Raw genomic sequence first — 22,621 nt, 5'->3', positions numbered from 1 at the left:
AAATCTGATCTACATATTTACGAGCTTGTAAACAGGACGGGGTGGGTGAGTTCACATTCTTAGAAAACCAAGTGTAGAGAAAAGAACTGAGTTGGAAAAACAAAGAGTAGTCTTGGGACAGACCCAGCAAATACAGTGGTTTTTCCAAGACTCGGATGACTTGCTTGAGAATCATTCCCCTCCACTCCTTTTCTCCAGGATTTCCCAAGCTTGCTCTTCAGTGTAAAAAAAACCCCATGTTCTCAGTGTTTCTGAAAACAGTGGAGGAGACAGCTTGATAGACAGGGACATTTTATCGTGGAGGTGGGTTGAAGTCAGGCTTCTGTTCATCATACCTGCAGAGGAACAGCAGTTACTTGCAGAGGAAAGTTTAGGAGAGCGTTCAGAGCTATTAAAAGGAGTTGGACAGAGGAAGCCAGGCAGTGTTCAGCACAGAGTGTCATTGTGTCTGCCTACAGATGCAAGAGCCAGTAGTCTAGAACAGTGGTTTCCAAACTGTGATCTCCAGACCTTGATGGTCCATGAAGCCTTGGTAAATGGTTTATGGAAAACTGGATTATAAGGGTTCCAGGCACTCTGCAAAAAATGTTGAAGGTTAACAACCTTTGGTTCAAAAAAGTTGGAGAACCACTGGTCTAAAGCCCTGTTTACCTATGCTATGTTCATTCACTATTTAAAGACAGAGAAACACAGAGCTCTGAGGGACAAGAGCTGAAGAAACATTTGTGCAGTCTTCTCACAAAAAAGCTTTGATGGCTTTTCATGAAATATATGTTTCAAGGGTTATCACAGGGCTAACTCATAGCAGCACCTCCACTAACTTACCTACCTTGCTAGGAAGTTTGCCACTGCTCTTCTCAACATAGACCCTAAGCTTTTCCCAAGTAGATGATTGTGGTGAATCTTCAACAGACCCCACAGAATCATTTTGTCATCTCTCTTCCTTGGTTATGGGGGATTCTTCTTGGTTCGGTGTATGTTTGATTAAGTCCTCTGCCCTCTACATACAATATTTTAATCTCTCTAAATAACTGTTGTGGTGACCATAAAGTTCTTGTTGTTTTTTCAAAGTAGTCTGAGATAGGAATATTTTCTYAACAAAAGAAGATCATGCAATATTTTGTAATATTGATTAGCTGTTACGTTAGTGTCAAGTCTATTGGGAACCTCTCCCAATACTTATCTTTTCCACAGTTTRCAACCCCCACCCAGCTGAGAACATTGATTCTTCCCAGTGTCCCAGGCTTTGAAAGCTAAATCCTGTCACATGGTTTTAGGGTATTTCAGGATAATATATTGGCTGGTGGGTCAGTCATTGAGGTGCCTGGGTGAAAGACTGAAGAACAGATCTGTTGGATTGCCAGTGGAAGTCACTTGGGAACCCAAGGAAGTATAAAATCTCCAAAAAACCACACACACACGTTATGGGGATTTTTGGACAGATGGGAATATGAAGGCTGTATTCCTAACCAACCCTTTGCTGACGTATGCCTCTGCTTCTGAGAAAACCCATGTGAAAATTAACATTCCTGATAAATCCTGTTCAACTGTAGTCCATCATGAAGGGAATACAGACTGTCAGAAGGTGCTGATGATAGTGATGTCTTGTGTTGTTTGCTTGTTCCTACTTGTGTTTCCTGAAAAGGGATCATTCAAGCCAATTCTTTGCATCACAGAGTGAGGAACAGCATACAGAGGAGGGAAGGAGGGTGGTGGTGACCTACTGTACTCCCAAACCACCTGCCACAAGGCTCCAAAGCAAGGAGTTAGAGGTAGTCAGCTTGCCTTGCTCCCTGTGCATAAGAAGGCAGGATAATAGGTCTTTATGTCTCATGGTTAGGTCACAGTGCGAGGCAGGTAATCATCATGGTCATATGAGATTCATTTTGCTGAGGTGGATTTGGTGCCACACTGAAGGACAGACATCCATTGTTCRATCTGATTGCCTTAATCCAAGTCTTTAGTACCATCTGAACCACCCTAGAGTTTCTGAGACTCCTGCACAGATCGGGCTGATATGGGGCAGAGATATGCGCAGAGGACCCACACCCTTCTGAAACAGTAGCAGTAGGCTGAGAAAGATAGGCTGGGGTGTCTAAAATGGCTCTAGCCTCCTGTGTTTTACCAACTAAATCATGCCTTTAAGACAGCAATGCAAGTATCAGGAAGCCCCAGGTCCCAGGCTAAGGACAGCTGACAGGCTGTGTTAGTCCCCTACTCCTAAGAGTTATGGTCTGCCAAGAGGGAGCTTCATGGAAGAACAAAGCTATCCATGGTTGAGAGCTTATCCAGTTTGTTGTCATACTGTTTTAGTCACTGCACACAGGASTTGAATAAGCAGCAAGTCTTTGGACAATCTATCCGTATGGATGGATTTTTGTCCATGCCAGGCCCTGTCTACTCCTGCTGTAGATGGCAGCTGGTCAGCTCGTCCATGCCTTTCCCCTTCCCAGAGGGCTGGTCATACTGGCTGCATTACCCAAGAATGTGCCTGAGATGCCATCTTGCAGAGAAGAGAGTCCCAGGCTCAGATGTGGCAAGACCATCACGTCCAAGAAGTCCCCAAACTTGCACAATGGAGAGCCATGGGAGTGCTCCTCTTTGAATGACACACTGATTTTTTAAATGCTCTGGAGGGAACCTAGCAACATTGCACAGCCATTGTGTTCATTCAGATCCTGACCCAGATGGAAATGTTCTTTTCAAAGGCCACCCCAAGCTTGTTTCCCTCTGTTTAACCACCCAGGCAAGAATCTCACTGGGGTCTCTGTTATGTTTACTCTACCATCAGCATGCAGATTCCAGTCTTCTCTTCCTGCTCGTACAGAAAGACAAGAGTTCTTGACATGTGACTCAGTTATCCTGACTTTTTCCTTCTCTCAAGAGACATATTATTATTATTATTAATTTGCATCTGACAAATGAGAACCTTCCTGATGTCTCCCTATGGATTTGCCAGATTGTCAAATCTTCCTGTTGTGGGTTGTTTTTTTTCTTTTTCTTTATGTCCTTTTGCTGAGTCTCATGATTTTAAGCTTTGTTTTAAAGTCCCTTTGGAGGCTGGAGTCAGGCTATTATCCAAGAATCATTAAGGGATGGACAGTTGGATATACATCTAGCTTTCCCGAGAATGAGAGACACTGCAAAAATATTACCTTTAAGGAAGTCTGTACTGGGAGTCAGATGAAAAGAACCTAGATGTTTGTCTTCTTTTTAATCTTGCGACTGCTTTTTAAAGCCATTCATGTAATTCTGAGTGATCGGAGAGTGGAGATCTTCCCTTCCCCATCACGGATCTGAGCAGACACACGTGGCCTCTCACACATACCCATACACTGGATCCCTGCATGTGCACAGGCCTGGGATTCATCTCACTCACTCCACAAGAGATATACATTTGGTCTGTGTTTCGTGAAGTAACTTTCAAACTAGTGGTCTGGTAATCTCCTACTCACACCAAAACTGTTGACATTCACCATCCTCCTACTGCCCCTGCTGTGTTCAGCGTTATCCATGATACTGTGGGCCTGATTTTGCTGCCCTGACCTTCTCCTTCTCAGAGGATGAACCACACAGCCAAAAAAGCTACTGCTGAGCAGGGTAGTGTTGATGTGAGTTAATTGACAGCTTGGCTTGAGAGCATGGGGAGGACAACATTAAATACCAGGCTCAGAGCTACTGGCCCTTCTGCAAGGCATTGAATTGCTCATGCTCTTCACCACAGAGCAAGCAAAGCACTCATGACAGCAAGTTCATCAGGCAGCCTGGGATTAACGGTGAGCAGCAGCTCTTCCAGGCAGCCCAGATCCTGGCTTCATTACAGGCATGAGAAATCTGATGGGCCAGCGTTGCCTTCCATGACACACAGAAGAGGTATTCGGTCCTGCTTTTCATTACCTTGCAAAAGCATAGCCTTAGCCGTTTTAAAAGCTTTGTTACAGAGAGCTGTGTGCTTGGTTTGCAGTGTCCAGGCCCAGGTATGGTTCCAAAGTGTCTCTCCTTTCCCTTTGCCTAGCCCTGTTTGGTTCGGGTCCACAGAGCCAGGGGAAAACTCTCAGTCCTTAGCCTGCTGGCACATATATTTTAGGCAGATAGTTCTGTGATCATGCCACAGAGCTATAGAATTGGAAATAGGGGAGTGCCTGCTTGGCTCTTCTACAGACCCAGGGCTATATTCATCTTTAGATCAACCTCGATGCAGTGGCAGGCCACAGTCTCCAAGGCAGAAATTAGTTCTTCCTTTGTTATGTTGAGCAAGACATTCTTCTTTATAGATCCCTAATAAATGAAGGAACATGGCACATTCAGTTCAGGGCAATGGAGCTTTGTGCATAGCGCTAGCACGGGACATCAGGCTTCTTGGTAGGAGAATGTTACGGACAATGAATATAATGATTTTTTGGAGATTTTCTGCTGCTGCTTTCAGCTATGTGTCCCAATGCCCTCCCAGTCCAATCTGTTGGATGCAGGGCTCTCTTCCTTGTCCATTGCTTTGGAAACTTGCTGCATGCTGTTTTGTTCCTAGACTGATTTACCACATTCTGATTACCCACAAGAAATATGGCATGCTGAACCTTCTTTGGTCCCCTCACCTGTCTGTAGTATCACATATGCACATTCCCCGTGGTACCCAGCAATTCACAACAGTAGCTGCAGCTTGGTCAGGAGCCAAGCTAACTGCTATGGGTCAGCTATACCACTAAAAGAAAAATGGCCAGAGTAGTCACTAGGTTCCAGAGCAAGGGCTGTAGAGCAGACTAGAAGAGCAGACTGGCTAAGTACTATACAGCACCTGGCCCAAAGCTTCTCTCAGGCCCCATGTGGTGCCCCATAAGACATAATTATCATCTTGTGCGAGTTGTGAGTCTCTGAAAGAGTGGGGGTGTTGTGTTGCGGCCCACCAGAGTGGATATTTACTATGAAACAGATGGTACGCATTGCTTGCCCTATGATGTGGCATGAGGGCATACGGAGGCAATTAAGGGTGCTGGGACAATGCTGAAGGACAGTACAGTCAAGACTATATGGCCTTTGGGGAGCAGTCTTTGGAATGAACTGTTCCCTGAACCAAATTTAACTTGGAGAGATCAAGCTAGAGCAGACTAAGCAAATTAGCACTGTGAACARTCCAAGACTTGAAACTACCTGTTCACTTTCTGTTAGGTAGCTCTGTAGATGTGCCTGTATGACTCTCTACCTTTCCACCTTTCACCACTGTGGTAGACTCGGTGGTGAAATTGTCCCTGCAATGAAAGTCACATCCTGCAAAAGACAGAAACTAACGCATGAAAGATTTGGGGATTTAGAAGCCTAAGAGACTCCTAGGAGGAGGAGACCACCAGATGCCAGTAACATCAAGACTGAAATTCACCTGGAGCAACCTTGGATGACTATAACGTGGGGGTTTCTGCATGAGTCAGGAGTCTGGGTTCCCATGATAGTAACTGAGTCAGCTGAGATGAAGTGTTATCCTTCTGCCCAGTAAAGATGGATCACTCCTTTCTCTCCACTGACTCTACTGACTAAGCCACCAACCGTGAGAGGAGTCCAGGGACCTGGTCAATACCTGAATTCAGTCAGGTGAATTGCACAAGAGACCCACAGTTCTCAGGCAATTTGATGCCTTGGAACATCCTCACAGCACTGACTCACGTTAGTGGTCCAGATTCATGGGGCTGCTTTGAGAAAAGCTCTAACTCGAGCTTTGAGTGAGGGGAAATTTCAGCCAAATTCCTGCTGGTGTGGTGCAACTTAGAAGAAAGATATGGAACAAGCATTGGGACTGTACTGCCTAGTGGTTAGGAGCCAGGCTGGGAGACCAGTGAATTAGACCAGTAAATTATCAGAATAATTTGAATAATAAGAATAATGATATGCTTATTGAATATATTCTTATTGGATATTTGAATAAATCAGAATAATTACTATGGCACCTTATCCTTCTCCTGATGAAGGGCAAACCACATGCAATACTCACACTTGAAGTGCTTCTTGTTCGTGCYGGCATTTTCCAGAGCCCTTGGTTTCCCAGGCCTGTCTCTCCCGCCTTTCCAACCTCCTCACCACCATCAGCCYAATGCCATGTTTCCCTGTGCCCCAGAGCATCACGGGACACTATCCCACACRGATTGCCCCCTCCATGGGGGGTCCCACACACCAGATACGTGCACCCCACCGTGGCAGAGCAGAGCATGGAGGGATTTGGCATTACCAGGAGCTCTCCGGGAGATGCCGGTCTGACARTGTGGGACAAAGAAACGCTGCCGAGAAGGTCAGCAAAGCACAGGGAAGAAGCGTCTTGTCCATGCTTTTTTTCCTGACCAGGTCAGGGCACAGGGGAAGAACTCCGCTTGGAAAAGTTCAAGCAAACAGGCAGGCGTATGCGCAGAGATGCACACATGCAGCTTGTTCGGGTTTTCACTGGCGTGACAGAAGCCGTCGCTTATCTCCAGATTGTTTATGGGGTCGAGCTGTGGCTGGAACGTTTTCAGGCCTGAGGAATTCCACTTGATATCCTAACGCCATCGTCCTCGAGGGAAAACACTGGAGTCACTGTGAACATGCTGTCCTCCTCCCTAGGCCAAGCAGCTCTTGGATCCACCCGAGGAGGGCAGTGAACTCCCCCATCACCCCGAGACATGCCGCCAGCTGCAAAAGGCAGGGAAGTGTTAACCCTCTAGGGACCCTGATACGCCTACAAATGCCCAGAGGAAGTGGTCAATAGCGGATGGGGGAGAAGGTCAGGAAAGGCTGGCCAGACTCCTGGTCCCATACAGGGACAGAAATCCTTGCTGATATCCAGCCCTCCCTCCCATAGCTTGGCAGCTGCATCAGGCAGGGACTGTCCGGGTCTCCTTTGTGGGGGTCTGGCAAGAAGCTGGCAAGAAGGGATTCACACCTSGGTAGCAGGCAGAAGGGAGCAGGTCAGGAATGCTTTGGACCAGATTTAATTAAGATGAAGGGTGWGAGTGCTTCCTCTTTCCTTTGTGAGAGCCAGAAAGAAAAGAAGGAAGAGAGACATTGRCTGTTTTCTTTGGTCAYGCTGAGCTTCTGCAGCTACAGTACYCCCCACCCTGCGGTATTTCTATACCAGCTGCAATTCTCTTGCCTTGCTGCTCTGACACWTCCCAAGGGAGGCTGAGTCCTCAGACACCTCCAGACCGTAGAGGCCACATTCAGAAGAAGCTCAGACAAYGGGATGCCTTTGCCCTCCATGGACCCAACATCATCTGGCACACCAAGATTATCAGCCCTCCATACATGAGACGTCCCACGTTATTTAATCTGCGGGAAAGGAGMAGAGTGTGGGAACATAGCAATCATCACTTGAGGTCAGACCAGCCAGCCCGGTGCCCTGTCCTTGCTGGTCAATAGTGATAGCAAGGAAAAATATAAAACCAGATTCAGCACGTAGTAATGTTACCCCAAAGTACTCTCCCGACTTCCAGTGATTTGTGTTTCTCAAACTTCCTAATTCAAGAATGGAAGGTTTTGCACTTGATAGACCTTGGTAGATTCTTTATTTTCCTTGAGTTTGTCCAGTCCTTTTTTGAACCTGTGCAGGGACTTCTATAGATRAGCAACATGCTGTGAGACAGACCGTCTCCTCTTCTCTGCTTTAAATCCACCACGCGCCAGCCTCAGTCTTCTGTAATGCAGTGAGCAATAGTTCCCCATTTATTGTTTCCACAGCACTCTGCCAACACTTGCAAAGTCCAACCGGACCATAAACTATTCTTATCCGGGCCTGTTCCTCACACGTAGCTCACACCAAACAATAGTGAGGCCTTTTGTCGGTGTGAATTATSCAGCAGGTCCTTGCATTTCTCACCGATGACGGGGCAGTGGAGGGGCAAGTCTCTGGCCTTTCCTTTCACCCACCCGATGTCACGCCTGCAGCAGTTTTGTGCCGTGGACTGTTTGGGACATGCTGTGAAGCAGGGACCTTTTAAAACAACGATGCCACTGCCAGCTGCAGCAGAGAGCAAGCCTGCTCAGGGATTCTGGCTGCATACTAGGAGCCAGGGCCAGAATTTAGATTGGAGTGGGTCCATTTTCATTTGTGCATTTGTCTTTTTTTGTTATTTTGCTTTATTTTTTGTGCTCTGAACACGGAGACCAGCAACTCTCCAAACAATCCAGTGATATCACCTTTGACTGAATCACAGGGAGGGCAGGGTGGAGAAGTGCAGACAAGGAGAGATCATGAGATTAAGCTAGCTCATGCAGCCTAAAAAGGGGGATGAGCGTTTTAGTGTGTGGAGGAGAAATTGCATYCTTTAGCCCTCCAACACAGGATGTTACAGCTTTGAGGTGCATGCTCCCTCTCTCAAGAGATTTGTATCTGGTTGGGTTTTTTCCCCAGAGCTAAGCAGGGTGATATTCACCCAGGAAAACCCCATACAGCATGCTCCCAGAATGCCCTGTGACCAGCAGACAGCGAGGTTGCTCCAGGGAGGCACGAGCATGTGTCCTGCACAAACACATCCACACATGCTGTGAAACCAGCAAATAAATTATTTTTTTGCCTTATCTTCACTTCAGAGCAGCTACCAATAATGGCTCATTTTTTGCRTCACCAAAGAAATGAAATTCAATCTTCAGATCCCATTTAGATGATTGGGACTCCGGTCACTTTGCAAAGTGAGGGCAGGCTTTGCCCGAGAATTTTCCTGCAGCTTTCTTAATTTCTTAATGCTTCTGATTACTGCTGCTCTGGTTACAATAGCACCTGTCACCCTTGCTCAGCCCCAGCTCCATCACTAGGATTCAAGCTCTGCAAGATTTAGAATGACCTTTCATAAAACATCTGAAGCACTAAAGTTCCAACAGGGCTTTCAATCTTCCCAGAACTGTTTTCTTAACATTTTTAGGTGCTAGGACCTTGGAGGAGAATTTGGAAGTTCTGCAGCAGTAGGGGAAGATTAAGTCCTCAGCAGGAGGACATAAGCCAACATACAGCTTTCTCGACCAGAGATCTGCATCCCACCCTACGTGGGAGCATCTTACATGGAGAAGCAGCCAAGATCCTCCCTCCACCAGGAGAGTGAGAGCGTATTCAGTACTTGGCATCCCAGGCATCCCAGGCATCCTAACATCCATGCTCCTGTATGGTAACCACCACAAAGCCCAGCCCCAAAACCCTCCCTCTCAAAATGTTCTCGTTGTGCATTTGTGTGTATGAAAGCAAGAGCTAATTCCTTCCGTACTTTACTCATTCCCTGCATAAGACCTCATACCTCTTCCTTATAAGCAGCCTTCCAGTGCCTATCAAGACAGTCTGATGCTTCAGCATGTACCAAGCTACTAGCCAAGGACCTGTTTTGGGGACTCCCCATCCAATTCCGTTCATCCCAGGGTGATGAAACAAGGAAACTATGGATGCACTCAGTGCACGTCTCTTCCAAGGGGCATGCTTATTTGCATGTTAATGAACATGGTAATGAGCCCCTTTTCTTCAGATGTACACAAGGTTCTAGCGGGTGAAAAACAGACAAAGTTGAAATTTAGGGAATTCGTAGCTTTTTTTTTTTTCCCCCCGTTTGTATTTTTCATTTAGATGCAAAAACAAAGAATATAGCACAGAAACTGCATTGTGCAATTAACTGCTAAACACAAGATATAAATTATTATTTTAACAGCCTGTTTGAGCAAGCACCAATCTCTTAGATAGCCTTGCTCAAGCAGTAATTACCCGATTCATTTTTAAAGAGCCTCTTCTTTTATTTGCTTTGTTACCATAGCTTTCTGTTTTCTTTTCCTCTCTCTTAAAGTTAAAAAATACTCTATAAATCTGTGGTTCCTTTCAGAAGCCAGTGTGCACCGCAAACTTTGCTGAGCTGAGCCTTACAGCAACGCCGTGAAAGAGATGATAGTAGTTAGCCCCATTCTCTACTGGGGAAACTGAGGCACAGAACCTCTACCCTGACAAGGGTATGAGCAGGATTAAAAGCCTGCTCACATCCCTTGGCCTCAGACACTCATACTGAGCTAAAGCACAGCCAGCTTCAAACCAGGCTTTGGGCAATGTCTTACTGCAGGGCTGAGAGCCAGGGATCCCCCTGCAGAGAGCCCACAGCCCTGCGTAGAGGCTGGCCCCAGGCACTGCGGGGAATGGGTGAGTCTGGGCAGGAGAAAAGACCCATCTGCTATTGCCAAGACCTGAGATTCAGGAGAAAAACTGATGCCGGGCTTGGAAACCCGCTGCTGGCCCACGTTCCCCAAAGATGGGATGCTGTTTGTGGGCCCAAGAAGGTGAGCTGGGAGACAGTGCAAGAACGGGGCAAGGCAAAGCCTTGGCTCTACCTGGATAGGATGGAGAAAGCAGGAGACACTGCATGCAACGTAGCAATAAACCCCATCAGTTAAACAGAGCCACAGCAGGGGCGCTGCCTCCGCAAATCCCTGTTCCCAGTCCTATTGCTCTGTTCAAAACCATGAGCTACAACCCCCGTGGTTGCACACCAGTCTGTAAAGGTCATGCATCTCCATGAAAGCCCCATTTTTTTTCAGCACAGAGACTTCAGTCCTGCAAACTGTCCTTGTTCAATGCCTCCTTCAGCACATATTCACAGCCAGCACGTACTTCAGCCCTATGGCAYGAGATAGCAGATATTTAAGCTACACAGATGCCTCCACGCTTTCCCTGCCTAAKAATAAGAAAATGCTAAGATCTCTTTTTACTCTCCCACGCCCCTGCATTGGGGTAGCCCACGTACCTAAACCTGAGTCTGGTTGTAAATTCTGTGCTGTTTAGGGATGGGTGTAAGAAAGTTTTGCTTGAATCAGAGTGCTGGGTTTCCTGGATGATGATTTTTCTCTAGGGAAAAGTTGAGGAGCTTTTATGTGGTCAGTGGAAGCTCAGAGCCTCAGTCCCAAATTTCTGGCTTCTGGCACCTGCTTTACTGTTTTGACACCAGACTTTTGAGCACAGGGAAAATAATAATGATATCTAGAGCTAATGTTATTTACTAAAATACAAATTAATGCTCAGTCACATGGTGGCATGATTTGTCATCCAGACCTAAAATAAAAAGAAATTTAGGCTGAGTCAGAAAGTTATTTCAGGTTTTAGTGAGTAATGTGAAGTGGTGGGGCYGTGTGGGAGCAACAGTGACATCTTCTGGCCGCACAAAAATCTCAAGCTTTTTCATCAAGAAAGCCACCAGGATCCTCCAGCCCAAAAGCATAAACTGGGCTAGAGYAGACAAAAGAGTTTTTTCCCATGGCAGTTGCAAGCTTGGAGTGATGGGTTTTATCTGAGCCCACTTCAGGTGTCTGCCTTTAAGACGCACCTTAGCATCACTGCAAAACTTGAACAGAGGGTGTACGATGTTCATCACCAAAACTGATCCCTGCGAAGCAGCTGAGCATCAGTTTGCTCCGGCTGATCTGGTATGGGACAGGGCCTGGCCACATAGTGCTGGTAGACTAGGGCAGCATTTGTTTCCATCTGACTGCCTAGGCCATGAACCTGTTCCCCAAAACAATCGCTAGCCATGGACCTAATAACAGAATCACACCTTCAGTCGTGTCCTGTCACCTCCTCCACCACCCTTGCTACCTTGTGCTGCCGTGCCGTCCCCCCTCCTCTAACCTTATTTCTTTCAATCTCTTCCAAGGTTCTTTCTTCCCATCTCTGAAGCCCTCCGACATGGTCTTCAAGGTCATCTTCTGGCTGGGATACTTCAACAGCTGCGTGAACCCGATCATCTACCCTTGCTCTAGCAAAGAGTTCAAGCGAGCTTTCATCAGGCTGCTCAAGTGCCAATGCCGCCGGAGAAGGAGGCCCATCTGGCGGGTCTACGACCACCACTGGCGAGGGGCCTCCATGAACAGCTCCGGGCGAGACTCTGAGGCAGACCCGAGACCYGGAATTAGCACCCTGAACAGTTCGTTCATATTTAAGTCCTCCTTGCAGGAGAGCGCCAGTAAGAGGAGAACACTCAGCTTCAAGGGCTGGAAAATGCTCACACCATTCCAGAAACCAGCATCCACCCAGCTGAAGGAAAAGATGAACAGCCTTTCTAACAAAATTCGGGGTGGCTCCAGCAAAGGAGGGGCGACAGCCACCTACAAAACAGAGGTGGAGTCTGTTTCTATCGGGATCCCTCATGACTTCACAGAAACCATCGACTATCAAACCTACGACTTAACAGACTGCTGTGGGCTGAGAGAAACAGATATTTAAAGCCCTTGGGACAGCTGTTGATGGTTTCTTTAGAGGTATCTAGCAGAAACACAAAGGGATGCCATCTGTGGGTCTGTCAGGCAGACTGGAAGCAGCAATCAGGTATAAAACATGGTCACCCAAAGGTTCTACAAGCATCCCCCACACGGAGGTCAGCCCCTTCTCTGGGATCATGGGTTCCTCAAAGAAGAACCAATGACATATCCCATTTTAATGAGCCRTGGCAGAAGGGGAAGATGTGGGGTGGATATGGCCTTAGGAGAAGAGCTGTTTCCTCCAATGGGATGGTTATCTGTCTTTTGGAAGAAACTGTGCAATTAAGGGAAATCAGGATGTCTCCTTTGCCTTAAAAACAACAACATAAAATACAATAGAAAGATCATACCCCAAAAGATGCCAACCCTGCCTTAGCACATGTGACCACGTTTTCTTCCAGAGGTGGCATCCAGAAAGGAGGCTGTCAAGTGGTAACTGGCAGCTGGCCCTTCAGCCTGTGGGTTGGGAGCTTGCAGGACCACAGGGCTGGACAGGACCTCCAGCCCAGGTCTTTGCTCTCCAGGGCAAGAACACCGCAGTGTTCCCAAGCAGGTTGGGGAGGACCATGGCTCTCAGCTGTCATGTCTGCAATGACCACAGCTTTGCCAGGTCCACGTAACCCGACTTTAGGCCAGAGCAGCTGTCCCGATTTATACACTGATGCCAATGGGTGTGCGGGTCTCTCTTCTCTAATTCTAACCTATGATGCATTACTCATTTCACCTTTGAGTCCAAAATGAACTAGCAATCATCTGCCTTGCTCTAGTGCACTTCCCTCTGTAATACAGAGAGAAAGCAATTCCTTCTGATGTTGGCCCCTCTGTAATACAGAGAGAAAGCAATTCCTTCTGATGTCAGCCATCCCGGGCCTCTTCTCTCCCCTTTTTACTCTCAATTTCCATCTCTCTCAAACAATATTAAATAACGATGCATCGTAGGGGCTCAGCTCAGGTCCAAACTCAACCTGCCCTATGGCTCAGGAAAGGTAGGATGGTTGAGTTTGAGTCCCATTTCTACTGGTCACAGAGTCAAAGTTAAAATGGAGTGAAGTGCTAAAGTGCAGTGGGAGCTCCCTCGTGTAAACGCATCTTGTCCCCAGCCAGGATAACATCCATGACTCTTCTCCCAGGTGACTTCACACGTGCCTGACATTGAAGCCTTTGGTGGCTATCAGTAATTGACCTTGTTTGTGTCTGCTAGCATGGACAAAAATGATGTCGATAAGGGTTTCTTTTCTCCACTCACAGTCCCGGAGTGCGAGCTGCCCGCAGGAAGGCACCGTGGCCTCCTCCCGGGACAATAAGGGGACAGAGCTGTGACAACACAGCCTACCCCGGCCAGGCTCACTGCACCTTGTGCTTTGCTGCTCGGAAAACTAGTTGCTCACACCCTGCTCAGCCATGCATTTCAGGCACTGGTTTTATCACATTCCAGACAGACAACGAGCCCAGGGGTTTCCACAACGTATGAACATTAGATTTAGCAGTGGGCATAGGTCTGAGACACCCGGGTGCTGGAGGCAAAGTCTGGATCGGAAGCGTAGCATCTCAAGCCCAGYCTGCAAGGTAAATAAATAACAGGAACATGAAATCCAGGGATGAAGACATGATGATGAATGTGTCCTGGATGGAAACTCACCCTCATCAACACTGTCCCGCAAACCCACTAGGAGTCTTTCATGAAGGGGGCCTACAGCACATCTAGCTAATCCTCCTAAGGGTGGCTATCAAAAGACATGAAAGGCTCTTACTTTTCAAGGGAACAGGAGTGATACAGTGCATACCGAGTAGGCCCCATCCCCACACTCGTAACACCCTTCTGCCCTTCACTCAATGCAGTGGACTCTGAACTGGAYAAATTACTGCACAAAAACTTGCAGATTTTGTTCAAATATTTTCCTCCCAGAAGCTAACCCCATCGAGAAGCATGGGTAGCACTACACTTGTGCTGAACCCGAACTCATTACTGCCTGCAYGTTCAGAAGYGGCGAGMGTTTGCAAAAGCAGCCAGAGATCGYCAGCTTGCRAGGTCCAAGCCTACCAAAGCAAGGGCCCAAGACCCCTCTGGGGAAATGCATTTTTCTTTTCCTGTTTCTTTGGCCTTCAGGGCAAGCGAGACCCTGTGTGATGATGGGATGGCGCAGAAAGTCATTTTGCAGTGTAAGGACTGCTCCTGCCACTGGTTCATGGATAATTTTGGATTTGGGTGCCCATCCGGATAGGAGATGTRCATCCATGACCATATAGACACAAGYACACATTTTACTACACTTGTGTATATAAAGTCATCTCCAAAATGGCAGACCTTCTCTTATAAAGCGGAAGCTTTGCAGGGGCTTTTTGCAACTGCTGGCAAGCAGTTTATTCCCAARGAGGAGCTGAAATTATTGCTTACACTTCACCCTGATCTTTTCAATTTACTTCTTTCATTTTTCCAATTTTGAAATATTTACATTTACAGCCTCCAGTCACTTGAAAGCATCAGGAAGGGAAAGGAAGATTAGTCTGGGGTTTTACTGCCTCTCCATCTCAATTCTTTATAGACCTACAGGGGAGAAAAAGAGGGTAGAGTCTGTTTAAGCACATGTATGTGTACACGTACACAAATGTCCAACATCTAGTTCATTTGCTTTCTGCCATTGCATCTGTGCCTATGCTTGACAGGGTCCCAAAGGTTGCCCTAGTATGTACTATAGGAAAGTCTTGAGCTCTGCTATGCTGCATTAAGGCAAAACACCTGCTTCCCATTTAAATCCAGGCCCTCCCTTTCCCCTGGGCAGTGTGGTTTAGCAAAACGCATCAGCAGAGGCAGTGTCAGGATGGGACTCTGAAGGTGGATGTGCAGAGCTTCAAACAGAGTAGACTGGGGCTGTCTTTGCCGGTGGGGAAGGAAAGACAACRTTGTATGAAATATATCTAGATATATCTAGACCTGTGCATTTCACTCTGATTCCCTAAATCTCAGAGCTCTCCCAGCTTTGGAAAAATGGGCTCAGACCTTCAGGTGATAAATTTGCTCTGATCCCACTGGCTTCTCTGGACCCACAATGGTGTGACCAGCAGAGGGTATGGCCCCGTTTCTCCAAATTTGCCAAGCAGGCCATTTCCCAAAGCACCTGCACCGCCGGGGTTATCCAGCAGCTCTCGCCTCATTGTGCTGGCTTTCTGTGTCACTATTGCATCGTCAGACCTTGCTGCTTCAGCAAACCTAGCGTTAAGGGTGGTGAACAGTGGCTTTTATGTCAGTAGACCCTCACGAGTCCTGTTCAAGGAGGAAGGAAGACCCCTGTCAGCCTGAGCTGGACTGCAGTTGGGTTGCATTACTATTGTTTACAGTGTGTATATAAGTGTACATTTTCTTTAGCAGACATTGGAATTTTTTATGTATAGATTTTTATTTTTCATCCTCAGATGTATTTATTAGCCAGAGTATTTTCTGTTTCGTGATTCAAGTTATGTTGGATTGATGTAAGCTCTATGAAACAGAATGCACATATTTTTGTTTGTTTGTACCAAATACATGCACAAACCTGTCTAAAACATTGCTGTGAATTGTCACTGTGTCTGATTTTTAAAACTGGGGCTGTAGGGGCAAGAGATGTAGGGAAAAGGGCTGTAAGAAAGAGATGGGGACTAGCCTCAAAAACATCTTTACATCTCTGAATAAATCCACAATGTGCCCATAATATGAACAGTATCTACACTGTTGCTCTATTTCAGATTAACTGAGCTCAAAAGGCGGATAGAGTGGACTTAGAAAGGATTCAGAAAGGGGTGACTAAGATGAGCAAAGACATAGGACAGTTTCCATCTGAAGAACAATGAAATCAAAGGGCTCTTGCCTGGAAAAAAAAGATTACTGAGGAGGAACGTGATAGAGGTCTACGGTCTACAAAATCAGGAGTGTCGGGGAGAAGACAAATAGTGGTTGATTGTTCACTGTTTCTCATAATACAAGAACTAATGACATCAAATTCAATTATCAAAATGAATAAAGCAAGGTAATTTTTCACATGGCACATGCTTAAACTGTAGAACTCATCACTACAAGATATTGCATCTGCCAAAAGCTTGTATGGGTTAGAAAACCAATTAGATGCTTTCATGACAGAAAAGTCCATCAAGGGCTGTTGGAAACATTTATATAACCTCTGAGCAAAGAAGTCCCTGAGGCAGCAATCGCTGTCAACTGCGAGAATATTTTAAGGAATATCACTTCAGGCTGCTTCCTTTCCTCTATCCCTCCCTAAGTTTCCATTGCCAGAGACCAGGTACTCAGCTAGACTGGCTCCAAGCCGGTACAGTTGCTTCTGTGTCCTCTTTATTTAGATGTTGGGTAGCCTGCCCATGCCAATTAAATTGTTCATCACTCTGCCCATAGGCTAAAATGAGCAAATATACAGAAAACTCAATGTTAGTCTCCAATGTACAGTAGATCAACAAGGTCACACCATTTTGCCATCGCTGTTTTCAAATTCCTGCAAGGGAATTTCTGTTACTGAATACCAATCATAAATTAAAAAAACAGCTCTTGAATAGCCTGACTTTGAAGAGCTTTCCATAGAAAGTTTGTAGCTGGGGCTGGGATTTGCCTGGAGATTACCCAAGAAACTTTGGCCATCTGGTGCAAAGGTTTCAACTTCTTTTTGGCATTCTGACCTTTAAATATTCCTCCGAAGAGGTGCAGACCATGCATAGTAGGTTTGCTTTTCTTAGGTACCTTTTGGAGGGATTCAGCTCACAGATTAAGACGCCTCCATTACAAAGAGGTGTCTACATATGAGCCAGACGTTTAAACCTTTTTATAGAGATCTAGGGAAAAAATTTATTGCCTGAATGTAGGTGTTTCATGCCATTTGAAACACCCCAGGTTAACCAAGACATCTGCACAGGGCTRGAAGATAGGACATAAAATGTCTTGCACAAAATTGGTGCAGGGACATGGCAGAAGGAGCTGATCTGTAAGCTGGGAACAGAAGTAAATAATGGGAAATCAACAGACAGAAAGTGAAGTTCAGATTCCCCCTTTGCCCCAAAGTAAAAAAGAGACAAGCTATTTACTGTCTTTTAATATGTCTCCAAGAGTCCGACCAACRAGTGACTGCCAAGATGGACCACACCACCCAGTCCCTTGGGCATCCTGGGAGACAGAGTCCTGCCAAGACAGTGGGGAGGACAGGTCAGAGACAGTAACCTAACTACAAGTCCCATGAGGCCAGGAAAAAAGGCTTAGAGCAAAATGTTCAGTTCTGTTCAGTTCAATAAACCAAACTCCTCTAACTTAAAAGAGCTCCTTTATGTGATCCTAGTGGATAATAGATGTCTTGGGGTTTGGAGGGTGGGGTATAGGCATCAAAAATAACGTTTATGCATTGTCTGGAAACGTCATCTTTCATTTATTGCGCTCAGCTCTCCTATCTTAATTTCAGATTCACAACRTAGCCTCAAGCAGGTCATTTCACACAGTTTTGAAACTGCTGGACTTTCTCAACATCTCTGCTTTACCTTCAGAAAAGACTGAATTAAGGCAGGGACTCTGTAATAGGTCTGACTGACCAATGCTAACATCTCAGCCAGAACTTGGAGAAAGCATTTGGGCATTTCACAAAAAATCCAGGCCCAGCCCAACTCCCATGATCTATATTTTCCCGTTTTGTAATTGAAAACTGATTCTGAATTTCTAAAGAGACTGTCTTTCTCCTCCAGTTTATTACTCCTGGTCAGTATTAGGATCACATTCATCCATAATGTTGCATCTGCATTCACAGCACCTAATCGCACCTGCATCAAACACCACGCCATGGGTGTGAAAATGCAGATGGTACTCAGTATGTGTTCTGCTCCATCTATCAGAAGGACTTATCTGCCCATGAACCCAAACAAACATTGTACATGAGCTGGGAGAGACCAGAGTCCTCCTCCTTTAACTGCAAAAATACAAGCTGCTACCTTCCAAATGGGAAAAAAAAAAAAACCCTAAATACTATACTTGATTTTGAAATCCCTTTGAAATCTGACCATAACTGAGTAGCAACACCACTGCTCAGAAACAGAGYGCTGCCTCTTCAGAGCCTGCTTCTCTCTCTGAACAGGTCTGCAGTTGCTATAAAGCATCATTCAGTAACACATGCATTAGCAATTTGAGTTGAGTTGTGGTAGGAAGGCGTTTTGAAAGCAAAAAGTCCCAAAGTCTAGCCCTGTCCATGGCCAGGAGGTTGACTTCATGTGGCATGTAGAAGAGAAAGACCATTACAAGAGAGCTTCTCCTTGGGAAATGGCACTCACGGTGAAAGTGGGTGGAAGATCACAGAATAGAACAACTAAGATATGTAAAAAAACTATTTTAAAAAGAGCCCAGAGTTACAGAGAAGGTATTTGAAACAGAGACCTGAGAGAAACACAGAAAAATACCCCCAAAAAACAAAAGCCCAACATACCCTGACAGGAACATGCAAGGCAAAAAAGAACTTGCATGAAGTTATCCCCAAAGCACTTTGCCATTTACAAATTGCCTTGATACAGATTAGAATTTCTCAACAAATTATTGAAAATATGGAATGTCCTTGAGTAACCCTGATTCTATCATGGCAAGGTAGCTTTATGGGTGTAAAAGCCTTGCTACCTTGACAGCACTAACGTTAATTCGTGAGTAAATTGCTATTGTTTTATGCATGTTTATTACTACAGTATTGAACAGATAATTCACTGTCCAAATCCAATTTAACTTTGATTGCTGAGGTGCTTTAATTTCTAACCTGTTTTAGTCTTGCAAGTGTAAATGTTGCTTTTCAAAGTTTCAGGGCAAGGGCTTTTTGGCAGTATATAAATATATTTTTATATAGGTATACATTTACTCATATGTATAAATGCATATGTCCACATAGATATACATAGTTATAAATAAGTATATATTTGACCCTTCAAATATATGTTCGTGCTCTTTTGGCAAAAGCATTCTTTTTTCTGTCTGTTTGAGCCATATCATTTTGTATTCTATATTATTCTATATATCCTCTGTACACTAACCCCGAGAAATTAGAAAAAGGTTTTTCCAAGTTTTGTGAATGGTTTGCCTATTGCTGACTGCACCATGGGTACTAACCCCACCCTCAACTTTTAAAATCTTTAAGCAAAAGGCTATAGCTTGAATATGGAAGTCGTGAGAAAGGGACATCACCCCAAATACATGCATGTGCCATTGACTGGCCAACTAAAATTCAATTCATGGAAAACCAGAAGAATGAAAATTCAAATCCCCTGCAAGCATATATGAGGAAACAGCCAACATAGATTTGCCAGGAACAAATCCAACCAGTCTAGTTCCTTCTGTAACAGGCATCATGTCCTGTACATAGAGCAGGGGAAGATGTCAAATATGTGGACTTTAGCAAGGCTGTGGATTTTGTCATGTGATGGTCTTACACACAAAAAACAAGAAATGTAATTTAGTTTAAATTATTACAAGATGAACGCAGAAACAACTGGAAATCCATGCTTCAGCAAGGAAAGGCTTTTAAGCCTTTTAATATATGCAACATTGACTCAGATTTATGCAGATCCCTCATGAGATCTATAAGGACCACTGTCCTGGGTCTTGCTCTAGTCAATATTTTAACCATTGACATGGATGATATAATACAGAGGGTGCTTATGGAATTTGCAAAATTGCATGAGGCAGGTGGAATTGCAAGAACCATGAAGGACAGGATTAGATTCCAGATCAGGATCACAATGACCTTGGCAAACTTAAGGAATGATTTCAGTCAAATACAATGCATTTGACCTAATGTAGTAAGTATGAAGTTCTGCACTTCAGCAGGAATAATCAACTTCATAAATGCAAAGCTGGAGAACAGGCAACTCTGAAAAAAAAAAAAATCTGGAGGTGTTAGTGGATCCAAGGCTGAACAAGAATGACTGACCAGTAACAAATCAATAACTAATGGGCTCAGGCAGAAATTATCTCAAAGCCCATTGGGCTGGATTTGCACAACCCAGCAGTTTCCCAGTAAGCTGCTTTATTTTTCTAAATGTATTTATCACCTACAAGTCCATTTTCCATGATGGCAATGAGGTTCCAAAACTCAAGTTAGGTCGTTTTAAGGGAGGAAAATCCAAGGCCCTCTTGGGCTTCCATGTGGGCAGCTCCCTTTGCCACAGCCACAGCCAAGGGTCTTGACATCCTGCTACCCTAGGACGTGTCCTGGCCCTGAGTCCCACCATCCTGCAATGGTCTGTCCCTGTAGCACTCCATAAACACCCTCAGCTCTCCAAGCAGGCTGGCTGCATCCCAAGTGCCCCGGGGAAGGGTCTCCACCTTGTGCTCGCTCCCAAACAGTGCCTGGAAATTGCTCATGAGATTGCCAAAACTGAGCAAAGGACTGTGCTAACAAAACTAACCGACAAGGAATAAACATTCCCCCAGTGATTAAGCTACTAGTAGAGATGGTGTCCCTTTTCTTCCCAATCTCCATCGTCTTCTAGTATTGATATCTGAGAAAGCAGGATTCTTTCATTTGACAGGGAAAGGACTAATAAATCCACTGACAGAAAGCTGAGGTGAGGCAAATTCATACTAAAAATACAGTGCAAATATGAACAGGGGAGGAATTAACAACTGGAGCAGATTTTCTGAGAGATTCTTGAAATGCAAAACTTGGGAGACAGGAAAAGAGAAAAGCTTTTTAGAATGCATGCCCTGGCTCACAGAGAAGTAAAGGTCTTGATGCAAAAGTTTGCTCTCCTGCCCTTCTTATAGAGGAGGTCAAGCAAAATTATCATAATACTCTGTCTGGGCTAAAAAATAAATGTTTTTCTGCATGACTTGGCAAGTCCTGCTGAGCTCAAAATATTGACCAAAGATTGCACCTGTTCTGCTGAAAGGAGAAAATATATTGAACTGAGATGCTGCCCTGAAGGAACCAGAACAGAAATATTTTCTCTTCTCTTCTCTTCCCGAGTCATTTGTTTATTTCTTATTCTATTTTTAGTGTCCATTTTCTGTGCATTACATTTTTCTAGCAAGGGCCACTGCAGCTATTTTTAACTGGTGGAAATTGTCCAGGCAGTTAGACAAGCTATTTTTTACTCTTCTCATTTAGGTATTTATTTTGGAGGGATTTATTAGCAGAGAAAGCAACCTGACTGACAGCCTGGGAGGTCTCTTTCTCCCTCTCCCTGTCTTTAAGCCAAGGAATTTCATTTTGACACGCAGGGCAGCCCTCCTGGGATGATCTCGTCTCTGCCCCGTCTTTTTGCCGCTCCCCACGGCACGTGGAGTCAAGCGCAGGCCACGTGTAGCATCTTTATGGATCCTTCCACTCTGACTTTACTTCCAGCAAGACTGTCTGGGGAGTCTGAGAGTCCTGGGCTTAGGGGGGAATCACATCTTTGCTCAAGGGTGAGCCAATGGGCCCATCAGTGGTGCATGGCCAGACACCACAGGGCCAGGCTCGGAGTCCTATCCTATTTAGTCTGTCTGAATATGAAGTTTTTCCATACCTTTGGTCATCTGGGCTCTCCTTCCCTTGACCTTTTCTAGGTCTATTATATCCTTTTTTGAAAGCATGTGGCCAGAGTTAATCTGACTATTTCAGTTGTAGTTCCACCGGGGATATCATTAAGTGCCTAACATCATTATGCATATGGCATGATGATATTTTTCCTTTATTCTAAGTTCTTCTCCTAATAAATCCTAACATCTTATTGGCCTTTTTGACCACTGCTGAGCACTGAGGTTATGTTTTCATCTCAGCTATTCTCAAAGATTCAGCATCTCTTTCCTGAATGCTAATAACTACTTTTGAGCGCATGACCAGTTATGCATAGTTTTTTCCTCATCTGCATTATTTTCCACTCATCAGTATTAAATTCACCACCTAGTAACACAGTATCATGAGATCTCTTCCACAAATATTCACATCTAACATTACTTTTGAGTACCTTGAATAACAAAGGATTGTCAGCAAACTGTTACCAATCTGTTTACATCTTTTCCCAGACTTTTTCGGAATGTAGTGATTACTACGGGCCCCAGCACTATCTTAAGGAAATTTCTAACAAATTCTAATGACTGTTTAATCATACATTTTGCTTCTTCTCCATTTATTTCACAAGTTATTAAACCAGAAGAAGACCTTTTGCCTTACCGCATGACAGCTTAGAGAAAGCTACAAAGAGTTTCAGGACAGACTGGTGAATATTACACACAAAACTACACACTACGAAACCTTCGTAAATTAAGACATTAATGACTATATGGGAAAGACAAAGGTAAGAGTAGCAGATGCTATCACTTCAGAGGAATTTTGGAATGGCCATTAGAGTACGGACACTGTGCACAGCATGTGTCATGTGCCAGCTTTACTAGACCAAATACTTACTTCCGTGGAAGCAA

The 22,621-nt window shown here is 45.0% G+C and overlaps 1 protein-coding gene across 1 annotated transcript in view; it reads left to right on the top strand.

Annotated features, from left to right (window-relative positions):
- ADRA1D (adrenoceptor alpha 1D) overlaps positions 1-12,190 on the top strand; it is a 46,940-nt gene extending 34,750 nt beyond the window's left edge. The window contains exon 2 of the mRNA XM_026072770.1: positions 11,622-12,190. Coding sequence (XP_025928555.1) covers positions 11,622-12,190 — 569 coding nt within the window. The remainder of the gene's footprint in view (positions 1-11,621) is intronic.
- Positions 12,191-22,621: the final 10,431 nt, after the last annotated feature.

This window comes from Apteryx rowi, unplaced genomic scaffold (genome assembly GCF_003343035.1).
Source record: "Apteryx rowi isolate R43461 unplaced genomic scaffold, aptRow1 scaffold_35, whole genome shotgun sequence".
NCBI classification, from domain to species: Eukaryota; Metazoa; Chordata; class Aves; order Apterygiformes; family Apterygidae; genus Apteryx; species Apteryx rowi.
The sequence above is the reverse complement of the archived record's forward strand: the minus strand, read 5'-3'. Positions and strand labels throughout refer to the sequence as shown.